Source organism: Argentina anserina, chromosome 3, assembly GCF_933775445.1.
Source record: "Argentina anserina chromosome 3, drPotAnse1.1, whole genome shotgun sequence".
NCBI lineage: Eukaryota > Viridiplantae > Streptophyta > Magnoliopsida > Rosales > Rosaceae > Argentina > Argentina anserina.
The window spans coordinates 19610965-19623216 of record NC_065874.1 but is presented as its reverse complement, the minus strand read 5'-3'; the positions used below and the strand labels follow the sequence as shown (position 1 = coordinate 19623216).

The 12252-nt window shown below is 35.2% G+C and overlaps 1 protein-coding gene across 2 annotated transcripts; it reads left to right on the top strand.

Moving 5' to 3' along the window:
• Positions 1-3319: 3319 nt before the first annotated feature.
• On the top strand, positions 3320-11847 carry LOC126787817 (la-related protein 1A). Of its 2 annotated transcripts, XM_050513724.1 has the most exons (15): positions 3320-3671; positions 4364-4901; positions 5045-5216; positions 5941-6031; positions 6163-6234; positions 6769-7012; positions 7112-7268; positions 7810-7879; positions 8362-8466; positions 8537-8874; positions 9047-9190; positions 9331-9394; positions 9990-10135; positions 10324-10428; positions 11148-11847. In XM_050513724.1, exons 1-15 carry the CDS (start codon positions 3483-3485, stop codon positions 11308-11310), a joined length of 2598 nt encoding a protein of 865 aa, XP_050369681.1. In that variant the 5' UTR covers positions 3320-3482; the 3' UTR covers positions 11311-11847. The 2 variants fall into 2 exon arrangements, with proteins under 2 accessions (XP_050369681.1, XP_050369680.1); XM_050513723.1 differs by having other exon boundaries at positions 6769-7268; positions 11148-11846.
• Positions 11848-12252: the final 405 nt, after the last annotated feature.

The following is a 12252-nucleotide window of genomic DNA, read 5'->3' as shown; positions in this document are numbered from 1 at the left end:
AGTTGTTTTCATATCTTTGGCTGTGTGAGTGTGGTCTTACTGTGTGAGTGTTTTTTTTTTTTTGTAAATTGTTATTTCTTTAATGATATATGATCTTGTTTTAGCTTGATGTCTTGAAAAACAGTATTTCTAAAGGCCATAACACACCTTAAAACGGAGAAAAATCAACTTAGATGCAAAAAAATAAAGTTTACTGGGGGTAGTAAAAATTTACTAAAGTTTACTAGAAGTAGTAAACTTCTACTGGGGGTATTAAACTTGAAAAACAGTATTTCTAAAGGCCATAACACACCTTAAAACGGAGAAAAATCAACTTAGATGCAAAAAAATAAAGTTTACTGGGGGTAGTAAAAATTTACTAAAGTTTACTAGAGGTAGTAAACTTCTACTGGGAGTATTAAATTTGAAAAACAGTATTTCTAAAGGCCATAACACACCTTAAAACGGAGAAAAATCAACTTAGATGCAAAAAAATAAAGTTTACTGGGGGTAGTAAAAATTTACTAAAGTTTACTACCTCTAGTAAACTTATACTGGGGGTATTAAACTTGAAAAACAGTATTTCTAAAGGCCATAACACACCTTAAAACGGAGAAAAATTAACTTAGATGCAAAAAAATAAAGTTTACTGGGGGTAGTAAAAATTTACTAAAGTTTACTACCTCTAGTAAACTTCTACTGGGGGTATTAAACTTGAAAAACAGTATTGCTAAAGGCCATAACACACCTTAAAACGGAGAAAAATCAACTTAGATGCAAAAAAATAAAGTTTACTGGGGGTAGTAAAAATTTACTAAAGTTTACTACCTATAGTAAACTTCTACTGGGGGTATTAAACTTGAAAAACAGTATTTCTAAATGCCATAACACACCTTAAAATGGAGAAAAATCAACTTAGATGCAAAAAAAATAAAGTTTACTGGGGGTAGTAAAATTTTACTAAAGTTTACTAGAGATAGTAAACTTCTACTGGGGGTATTAAACTTGAAAAACAGATTGGAGGTGGTGGAGATTGTCATCGCTACTATGACACTTCATAATTATATAAGAAGATATGCACATCGTGATAGACATTTTGTCCAAGGCGAAGAAAGGGAAGGTGGTGGAGATGAGAAAGATGATGATGATGAACAAAATCATCATGGCGCACAAGAAATTGATATATTAAGACACAAAATTGCTCAAAGTTTGATGAATGCACGTGATTGAGTATTTATGTATTGACATGATCCTAATTAAAACCAAATTATCAATATCAGAGTATATTGGTTTAAGATAATTTTAAAATTATCCAATATTAATATGACATATATTTTTAGGCATTGTTTTAAACTAAAATTAATTAAAAATTATCTTACATGTCTAAATTGGTCATTTGACAAATTAAAAGCATAAGCTAGTTTGAGTTTACCAAACACTTTGTCATTACTTCTGTCACTAACAGCTACTTATATAAGCCAGTTTACCAAACAGTCTGCAACTTTATTTATCAGCCACTTATTTTCAGAAATCAGCATAAGCCGACTTTTTTTATAAGCCCAGCTGTACCAAACACACCCATAGGAGGTCAAGTTTTAGTAATGGAAAGTATAGAGTATCGTACCCAAAGGATTGGGGAAAACTCAACTCTAACTAGATTTCCGCAAGAAAAACAAGAAAAACATGCATTCTAACTTTTTACAAGTTCACAACATTAGCCATTTGGAAGCTAAGAATCATGATGATGGTATTAACAAGTGGTAGTGAATCGAGTTGGTTGATTTTAGAATTAAGCTAAGCAAACTAATTATTGCACAAAAACAACAAGGAAAGGTAAATGTAAAGATAGAATCAAAAGAGGAGTAGAGACTTAGGCATTACACCTAGTCTTACTCATGCACAAATGTAACTCAAGATTAATGCATAACATGTTTGACAAACTTCCCCCTAGTGCTTTGGTGAAGCTACCAAGAAACCAACTAATCATGCAATTTAACAAAGTCTTTTGGAGCCAAATTAAATCACAAACCTTAGTCTCAATTATATTACCTTATAATACAAGTGGGTTATGTACCACAAGCATAACACCCCCTTAGAGTAATTACACTCATGGCACAAACATTAAGTTCAAGGTAAGAAATTCAAGCAACTTAATATTTCCCGTAAGAAACACTAAGTCACCACCTAAAGGCTACCCATGCTCACGGATTCAAGAAGTTGTCAAGTTCAAGTTCCGATTCATTAATTACCTAAACATGTTTCTAGGTGACAAAACTAGCAACACATTTAGTAAGCATTTTAAGTGTAGAAGCTCATAGATTCAACATGCATCAACATCAATTAAAAGTAAAATGAATTCATTAGCACATGAGTTTGGCTAGGGCTAGCCTAGCCTCAAATCCAACTACTCACTACCCATTAAATACAACAAACCCTTGAAAATGAAATACATCAAAAGAGAAGTAGAGTAAAGAGAGAAGAGATTACCAAGGGTTTGGTACAAACAATGTTCTAAATATCCCGATATATCCTCGATATATCCCCGATATATCTCCGATATTAAGAAAACGATACGATAAGTTGCTTATCGGTCTATTATATCGGTCAACCCAAAAAATCAAGTCAAATGACGATATATCGGGTCAAACTGAGTTTGACCCGATATATCAGTGTTTTTTTAATTTTTTTTTAAAACCACATCGTTTTGAAAAAATAATTTAAAGAAAATGAAAGTTTCGTCAATAGCATTCGATAGCGAGAGAATTTATGATAAATGATCACCTCTATTTTTTATTAATTAATACTATTTATGTATTTTAATTGTCAAAACAATCAAATATATTTTTTATGAAGTTTATTTAGTACATTTACTTCTATAAGTTTTAATTTCTCATGTTTATTTGATATATTTTGATGCATATGTTTATAAATATATTAAATTTAATTAAAAATTAGCAAAAACAATAAATCCGATATATCTCGATATATCCCCGTTACATCCTTATTTTATAAAACCGATACGATGCCGATAACCGTTATTTAGACCATTGGGTACAAATGATATCAAACCGGTTCGAACGCTAAATTGTGAAAAACATTTCTCGGATATATGCTACTTAAATTACTCATAGTCCCTTTAGAGTGATAACTCATTGTGCCACTATTTTTGTAAAAAAAAGGAAGAAGAAAGAATTAGTAGATAGTTTTTTACTTTCTTTGATACTGAAGTAGTAGCTAGTTGTAACAAAAATGAGAGAGCGAAGAGTAGTAGCTAGTAGGCAACAGTAGTGAAGAGTGTGGAGTGATATATAAGGAAAGGCGAAAAGACATACAGACGCCTTTTGGAAAACTACAATTCGGTTTAAAACCCTAAAAGCAACTCCCACCACCATGTCCGAATGAACACTCCAAAACCCTAACCCTGCGTTCTGCGCTGATCACGCCCCCGCCCCTCCTCTCTTCCTTCTTCTACTTCTACCACCCTCAGCAGCTCAACCTCGCCCATGGTGATGGCTGACACTGATGACGTCAATGTCAGTGGTCCCAAATCCCCCTGGAAGACTCCGCTCGCCATCGAAGAAGAAGCTCCCTTCAATGGCATCGCTGCCGACTCCTGGCCTGCTCTCGCTGACGCCCAGTCCCATAGGTCCAAGACTCCTGACCTTCCCTCTCCTCTGCATCCTCCTCCTCAGGTTCTTTGCTTTGTTCCTGTGCTTGCTTTTGTTCCTTGTTCAAACAAATATCTGATAGGAATTAAAATCAGCCAATTTGTATCATCAAGCTTATTAATATACTGACGGATGTGCCTAATGGCTCCCTGATTGCATATAATAGTTGTAAAGAGGCAGACCTTGTTCTGATCACTTGACTCTCTGGAATCTACGCCGACAAAGCTGTTTAGTAACAGCCAGCTATACACATACTCTGATGAAATCTGTTACCTAGAAAAATAGAACAGCCTAATGTTAGAGGTTTGCTACCAAAGTCTTCAACTAGTCTCTCTGTCCGTTCGTCCTGCCTCCTTGGTTACTTTTGTTTGGGGTAGCTATGCTGAAGTTCTGCTCAGGAAATGATAGTTCTGGAGTTGGATATTCTAGATATGAGTAATGTAGAATGTCAAGTCATATGACATATAAAGACGGTAGAATAGAGAGTTGAACTTTACATTTTTGAACTTGCAGTTGATATGCAAAACATTATTGTTTATGAGTAATAGGCTCAAATTGATTGATGTATTAGCCATTACTATTCTACGACCTGCAATTCCTATTTTACATTAGAGTATCCGTTCACAAAGAAAATGAAAAAGGTATAACTGGTTCTAATTTTACTTTATCTGGCCATTGATTGTAATCACTCTTGTATGTTTGGTTTGTTGAATCAGGGATTAATCTCGCAGCAAAAGACGAATCGACCCGGAAACTCTAATGCTTCGCACAAGCATTCGGCATTACAACATCAAAAGACAGGTGCTAAACGCAATCCAAATGTTGCACCTCCTTTTCCAGTACCCTTACCTTATCACCAACCACCTCTTCCACCTGTTTTTCATACTATGGTACATCCACCACACATTGCTGCTTCTGGTTATGCTTTCCAGCCGTACCCTGGACCCATTACAAATGTTGAAAATCATTTAGTGAAATCTGGATCTGAGACCCCAGTGCAAGGGTTTGTGCAACCACTCCATCCTCAACCGCGAGGTAATCCACATGCGTATGGTGTCAATTTTTCTTCTAGAAGACCCAATATGCAGGAGCCTGGTGGGCCTGGTGGCCAATGGAATCAAGCGTGGTATCTGCAACAGCCACTTAATCCCAGAGAGAACATTCCTATGCAACAGGGTGTCGGACCTAGGCCTTTCTTAAGACCTCAATTTTTTGGTCCAGCTCCAGGGTTTATGGTTGGCCCAGGCATTCCAGGTAATCATATAACTTCAATGCTCCTTGTCTCATCTGACTACTCTGAATTTACTAGTCTTAACGAAAGAGAAGTTAATTAATCTGCTAACCTCTGATGTTTGCTTTGTGGCCTATCTGCTAAGTTAATCAATATAATTACGCAGGACCTGTCCCCATGTGTTATGTGCCAGTTCCACCGACTGGTGCAATTAGGGGACCTCAACCTCCTCACTTTATGCCACATCCTTTGAATCCAGGGGCTCCATTACTACACATTGAGACACGTCCGGTATCTTTGAGGGATAATATTATAAAACAAATAGAGTATTATTTTAGGTGAGTGTTTGGTGCAAGACTCTTTTCTTTCTCTTGTCTGCGTATGCATATCTCTTTGTGGGCATATTTCTGGACCTTCTTTTTATTTTCTTCCCATTGTACTGACAGTATGGAACATGAACTGATAAGGTAGGTTATATTAAGAAGAAACTTGCTACTGTGTGTGTGTGCATTTCCCTTTAATAATATAATTAAGTTTTGATCACTCCGAATTCTGAAAGATGGGTGTCAGGATTGAACACTTAAGAGGGTGACTAGTATGGGGCTAGGGAGTCCACTCTCTGGGAAATAAGAAAATGGAAATTGATAATTTATGGGTAGTTATATAGGATGTGATTATTTTCTGTTATTTTCTCTATTTCTCTTGTGATCCAACATTTTGTTTTTTCTTATATAATTCAATTTTCAAAAGTTCTTAATGTTTAAGGGCTATACTGTAGAGTATCCCTGTTTTTGTGAGCATGCCCTTTTTTCCCTACATACAGTGTGCAGAAAAATATTCTCTAAAAACAGGAACTGTTCAACCTAGGCTGAGCAGCTGAAGAAGTTATCCCATTTTCCTTTGTGTCTCTTATCAATATTTTAGTTCATTAGTATAAGAAAATTTTTTGGAAATAAAAAAAGTAGTGCTTTTTCATATATAATAAAACAAATGAGTTTTTTTATACATTAGATACTAGATACTAAAAATATTTATTGACTATGAGTTCGTCCTTTTTTGCAGTGATGTAAACCTAAAGAATGACAAGTACTTAATTTCATTGATGGATGACCAAGGGTGGGTGCCGATTGCCACTATTGCTGACTTTAAAAGGGTATGTTGAGTTGATATAATAGTGTATGTATTGTAGAAAGTTAGTATATGCTACATAAGGCTAGTTGATATTTTTCCTGGCTTTTTAAATTTTTAATTGTAAACTAGCTATGTATTTGTGTTGTGTTGCAGGTTAAGAAGATGTGTACAGACATAGCATTTATTCTCGACTCGCTGCTGGGTTCAGCTACCGTAGAAGTGCAGGTTGTTATTCTTTTCATTATGTAGTGTTTTGATGCAATGTGGGATTGCTGAATGTCTACTGGCACTATGGTGCCACAAAGTATTGTTTTGTGATATCAAATAGGAATCTAATAATATTATCCACCCTCTTTCCCTTTTTGGTCTTTCTATCAGACGACATACTGTCTGACAGGCCTCCATAAAACTTCATATTTTAGAATTAAGGGATGTTTTTGTATATTTGGTGGGAGAAAACTTTGTAAATGTTTTTGAATTCAGCAAAACTGAAAGATAGAATTAAGAAAGCGGGTCTCTCCTATTTGCATTGTTTTCTGTTTTATCATATGTCTGACTGGCCTCCATAACTTTCCTAATCTAGAACTAAGTGGTAGTTATTTAATTACTAGGAGTGATATTAGTAAATGTCTTTAGTTCCAAAAAATTGATGGAAGTGCAGTAAAATATACGAGTTGGAGATGCTTCTTTTTTCAAACTACTAGAGCTTTGATTATTTTCTTTGTTTAACATTTACTTGGCTTGGTCTTGTATTTTTAGGGCAACAAGATACGGAGACGAGTTGAGTGGTCCAAGTGGATAGCAACTTCTACAGACTCTACATCAACATCAAAACCGGTTCAACTTGAACATATGGCAATTGATATTTTAGAGAATAGTGATGCCAGTGGTGATGGAAACACAATTAGTGAAAAGAATGTCGGAGTTTCATCTAGTGTAAAGGATTTGAGGGAGGACAAGCCATCGAAAACCGACCATGGCCTTGATAGTTTTAAAGTTGATGGTAGATTACCACACTTGACTTCGAATAATGCTGATAAAATTCGAAAACCTACTGCAAAATTAAATAAGTTGTCATATCATAAAACCAAAAATTGCTCAGATTTCCCTGACCGGTCTGAGGAAAAGGAACCTTCAGATATGGATACGAAGAATCTCGGTGGTCTGGCAAGTGATTTTGCAAACACATTTATGCTTGATGAAGAGCTAGAGCTTGAACATAAAACAATAAAGAATGATGATCTCCCTTCTGGTAGAAGGTATACAACTTTTTTTTGAGTGCTTGGTGTGCTTTTTCATGTATCTGTCTAGTTTCATAAATCTATAGACACATTGCTAGTGTAGGTTTAGGTCCTATAGTTAAATTTGATAAATATTACTAGCACTCAAGAATTTTGATTTGTAAAAGTCATCAAGATTAATTGGTCATATACCTAATTGAAAGAATACACCCATGCTTCTTTCCTTTATTTTAATCTCATTTCGTTTCTGCTGTTATTTATTCAGTCTTATGACTCTTATCTATATTATTTTTAGTTGATAAAAGTGCTTCTGTTTATTCAAGTTTGTTGCTGGGATAAAACTATCCTGGCGCAGAACAGTTTTTTTTGGGTTCTGTTTCATAGTGTACATTCTTTTAAATTGGAGGATAAATTTATGTCTACGCTGACTGCGTAGTTCTTGCTTCCGTAGCATTTTGATTTATTGTCAAGTAAGTCAAATGCATTTGAGCTTACTATTTTGTACTTTGTTTTTGTGGATTATTGACACAACTATTTCTTATGTCAATCTTTTGTACAGGGTTGATGACGAAGATGATGAGATTGTAGTCCATGATCAGGATGTCCAGAGACTTGTAATTGTTACCAGGGTAAGTCCATTAAACCATAAAATCTTATCTATCAAAATGCTGTTATTATTTGAGATTGCTACCACGACATTTCATTTGTTACCTTTCAATTTATTTTTGTAGAATCATGCCCACTTCTTATAGCACATAGGGTATGCAACCTTGTTGGTGGTGGGATGAATAAGTGAAATGCAACTTGAACCATACCTCTCTGCTACTCTGCCAAGTATCTTACATGAATTTAGTCACTGTGGATCTTCTTTACTCATCGAAAACTAGGTTTTGTAATTTTGGACCCTATTTCAAAGGGCATAAAAGCCACTGGATGCTAGTTTTCTTTATGCTCAGGAGACTTCTTGATCATATTATTAGTTTTACTTTTGTGCTGCTACTTTATTCTGTTGTTATGCAACTATTGCGTAATCTCTGGAAGAGCCCGTCCAACTATGAGTCTTTGGTTACATGGGTCCTTATATGTTCCAAACTTCTTTTGTGTTGTGCAGAACTGCATGGTAGATGAAGGATCCAAAACTGATGATAAGGAATCAAAAATCATTTCCAATGAGCTTGCTTCTGCTATAAACGAAGGCCTTTATTTCTATGAGCAGGTTGAGAGATCCCCCTTGAAGTTTGTTAGTTACTGTTCTTTCATTGTTTTAACTTGCGCTAGATTAGCAGGAACTAAAAACCAAGCGTTCAAACCATAAAAAGAACTCCAGTTACGAAAATAGTGATGCAAGCTCAAGAGTTTCAAGTTTTTCCAAAGGGTTTTCAAATTTGAAGCGTTCTGAAGTATCTGGAAGTAATACTGTTATCAAAGAGTCTGTAAATGCTAATTCCCGAAAGAAGCAAATCAAGAACTCCCAGAATCAACAATCATCCCATAGACAGCGATTCTTCTCGAGTAACTTCAGGAATTATGGAACTGGTTGCAACTCTCTTGGGATCGTATCTGAAAGCCCACCAAGTAACTCAGTTGGATTTTTCTTTAGTTCCACACCTCCTGAAAATCATCGGTTAGTTGTAAAATGTTTGCTACTTTTTCCCATACAATTTTTTTTTCTTGTTATTGTGATAAAGAATTGTCTATTAACTTCAGGGGCAATACCATAACACCAAATTAATGCCTTAGAATACAAATCCTATTGTTTGCCAATCTAATCCAAATATAAATTTTAAATTTTACAGTCCAAGGTCTTCCAAGTTGAGTATTTCTCCCCATGGAGTTCTCTTAGGAAGCAGTCCACCTGTGGGTTCCGTGCCAAAGTCATTTCCGCCATTTCAGCATCCAAGTCATCAGCTTCTAGAAGAAAATGGATTTAAACAGCAGAAGTAAGGGAATATGATTTTGAGCTTTTGAACACTCTTTTATCTTTGATTGGTATAGAAGCTTGAGGAAAAGAGATATGGAGAAGAAAGAAAGGAAGAAGATAGCATGATATGTTAGCTGACCTCGTTGCCCTTCCTTTTAGGTACCTAAAGTATCACAAGCGGTGCCTAAATGACAGAAAGAAGTTGGGAATTGGTTGCAGTGAGGTGAACATTAATCTGCATTTCTTTTCGTTTATTAATTGCATAATAAAAGGGAAAAATAAAAAAAAACAATAGTTTTTTCTTCAAGGGGTGAAATCATTACTTTTTTACTTTCGTGTCCCAACCTAAGCTTAATGCCTTCTTTATTCAGTCTCACATCATTTTTGTTCTCTGATCTACAGACAACAAAACAAATTTTATTATTATTTTTATTAATTAAGTTGCGTAATTAATTAGTTTTTATGCTAATCTTATATGTAGTGCCCCCATCTCCAGTAATTGTTCTATTCTCATGTTCGTATTAGAAGATGCCAAACTTTCATACTGGTGAAGTTATACTTGTCTCTAGATAATCAAACTCTAAGAAACCCTGGGTCCAATACTCCAAATTAATCGCATAACATTTGCATATGGATTGAACTAATGCTGTTATCCACCAAGTTACTCAGCTGACTTTAAGTGTTCTCTTTTTTTTTTTCCACCATTTTCTCTTTGTTTTGTTTTTTATCTTCTATTCATTATGATAAATGTCTAGGGCGAGTAGCCGAGTAGTGTAATGTGTTCTGTTCTTAGTGAAATGTGTGTTATTTTCTTGCAGGAAATGAATACTCTATACAGATTTTGGTCTTATTTCCTAAGAAATATGTTCAACTGCTCGATGTACAATGAGTTCCGGAAATATGCACTTGAAGACGCTGCTGCTAGCTATCATTATGGAGTAGAGTGCCTTTTCAGATTTTATAGGTTAGTGATATAATACTAATGTTATATTATATTTTATATATATATTTGCAATGCCCTCTGAAATCTCCAGGTTTTATTGCGATTTTAATTACTTTCTCACAGGTTTTATCTCGACCGGTTCTTTTCTATCATGTAAATTTATATACACACTAATCTGTGCCTGTGGTTGTATGTATATTCGTTTTCAGTTATGGGTTGGAGAAAGAATTTAGAGATGACCTGTATGATGACTTTGAAAAGCTGACTCTGGAGTTTTACCATAAAGGAGATCTCTATGGACTGGAAAAATATTGGTAACTATTCTTTTCATTGGCGTCATTTTTTTAAATCTTTTTTGTAGAGAACGATCATTTCTGTTATTAGATTTTATAAAAAATGGCGATCAATTCTATTTCAGTTAAAGACAAAGACATTCAATTCACATCTGGCCACTGCCTGTTTGTTTGTCTTCTATTTTGAAATTCAATATTTAGTGCATCAGATCCCATTAAAGCCATTGCTTTATAGTTAGGTGGTTTGTGCAAGCACAGTGTGAGCTTCACTTTATTGGGTAAACAACCTGGGTACTAAAAGGGTACAATGAAAGCAAATGTCTTTATAATCAATGTAGTAATATATGTCTGTAAGTTAGAACATTGAATCTGTTAAACAAATCAAGTAAGAAACTGGATGTTTGAGGAGTTGGTCTGTGCCAGTTGTGCTCTTGTCTGAAATTTGTACTTGCTGTATTGTATAGGTTCTCATTTAGTGGGTCTGTATCCACCTTTTTATGATCGAAGCATATAAAAAGCTAAACTTAATTTGCATTACACATCATTTATATCCTTTTGCTTAGAATTCTTGCAAAAACCGAAAATATTTGATTATGTACTTTTTGTTTTGGAAAAGGATGTACTGTTACTGTATCACATGAAAGTTTAAAAACCATATACTTGTTATCAATATTGTTGTGGTCCAAGTGATTGCATGCAAGTAGTTGTTTGTAATCTTCATTCCCCCTTTAATGTGGCAGGGCATTTCATCATTATAGGGAGAAACGGGGTCAGAAGGAGCCTCTTAGAAAAAATCAAGAATTGGATCACTTGCTTAGGGAAGTATACCGTAGCTTGGATGATTTCCGTGCCAAAGAGAGAACTACAATGGCAATGACTACTATGACAGAGAGCAGTCACTAGGAGAAAGTAGTAATGCCATAATCCCGTAATGAAAGCCCTGGCGATGATGTTGATTTGATGCCATCCCAATTTTGAAAGATAAATCTGATAGCTTTAACAAAGAAGTCAGTTTGCTGCTATTTTTGTTTCGAGCGCATGGAGATGGCTTCTGTATGATAAGCATTTGATGGATTTCACTTCACTCACAGCCTACTGCTGGTTTTTTGTGAAGGATTTTCTGGCTCCTTGGCTCCATCTTTTATTGGAGTTATCTGGGCTTGAAGAGGGTGGGGGCCTCCTTTGTCAGTTCAAGCCTTCTCTGAATTGTTGTTGTACATAGTTAAGTTTTCCATCTTTTCTGTTGAGGGGAAAAAAAAATACAGGAGCGAAACACAGGGATACGATGGAAGAAACCTGAATAAGGAAGAAGAGGAAGTTGTAGTCTGTACCATTTGACCAATAAGTGCTGAAATTGAATTTCTTTTAGAAATTTGCTGTTTCCGTCATTAATTATATTATCCCATGTAGCTTTTGTTTGCAGTCGGTTGTTTGTTTCGGTGGAAAGTAACCACCCTTTTCGGTGGAAAGGGTAAGCCACATTAATTTTATGTCAAAGAAAAAAGAATATTCGATGATTATATATCGGCAGCTTACAGATTGCTACAAACCCACATGAAGGGGAGGGTGGAAAAGTTTATGGCAGTATTTATAACTTTGTTTAACCATTACATCCGAAGATAAAGAAACATTATAAAAATCAAAAATAGTTTATGCTAGAGAGCCATAAATCTGGCTTTGATGAAGAGCCGATCTGTTCGCTAGCAATGTCATGATGCACAGTTACATAGCACACTCGAGAGTATTTAGAATGACGCTCTGTTGTATAACGTTGGTAACGTTATAGTACATATTAATTTTTTTTATTCCATGCATGACACGCAAAGCATCAATTGATAGTACGTA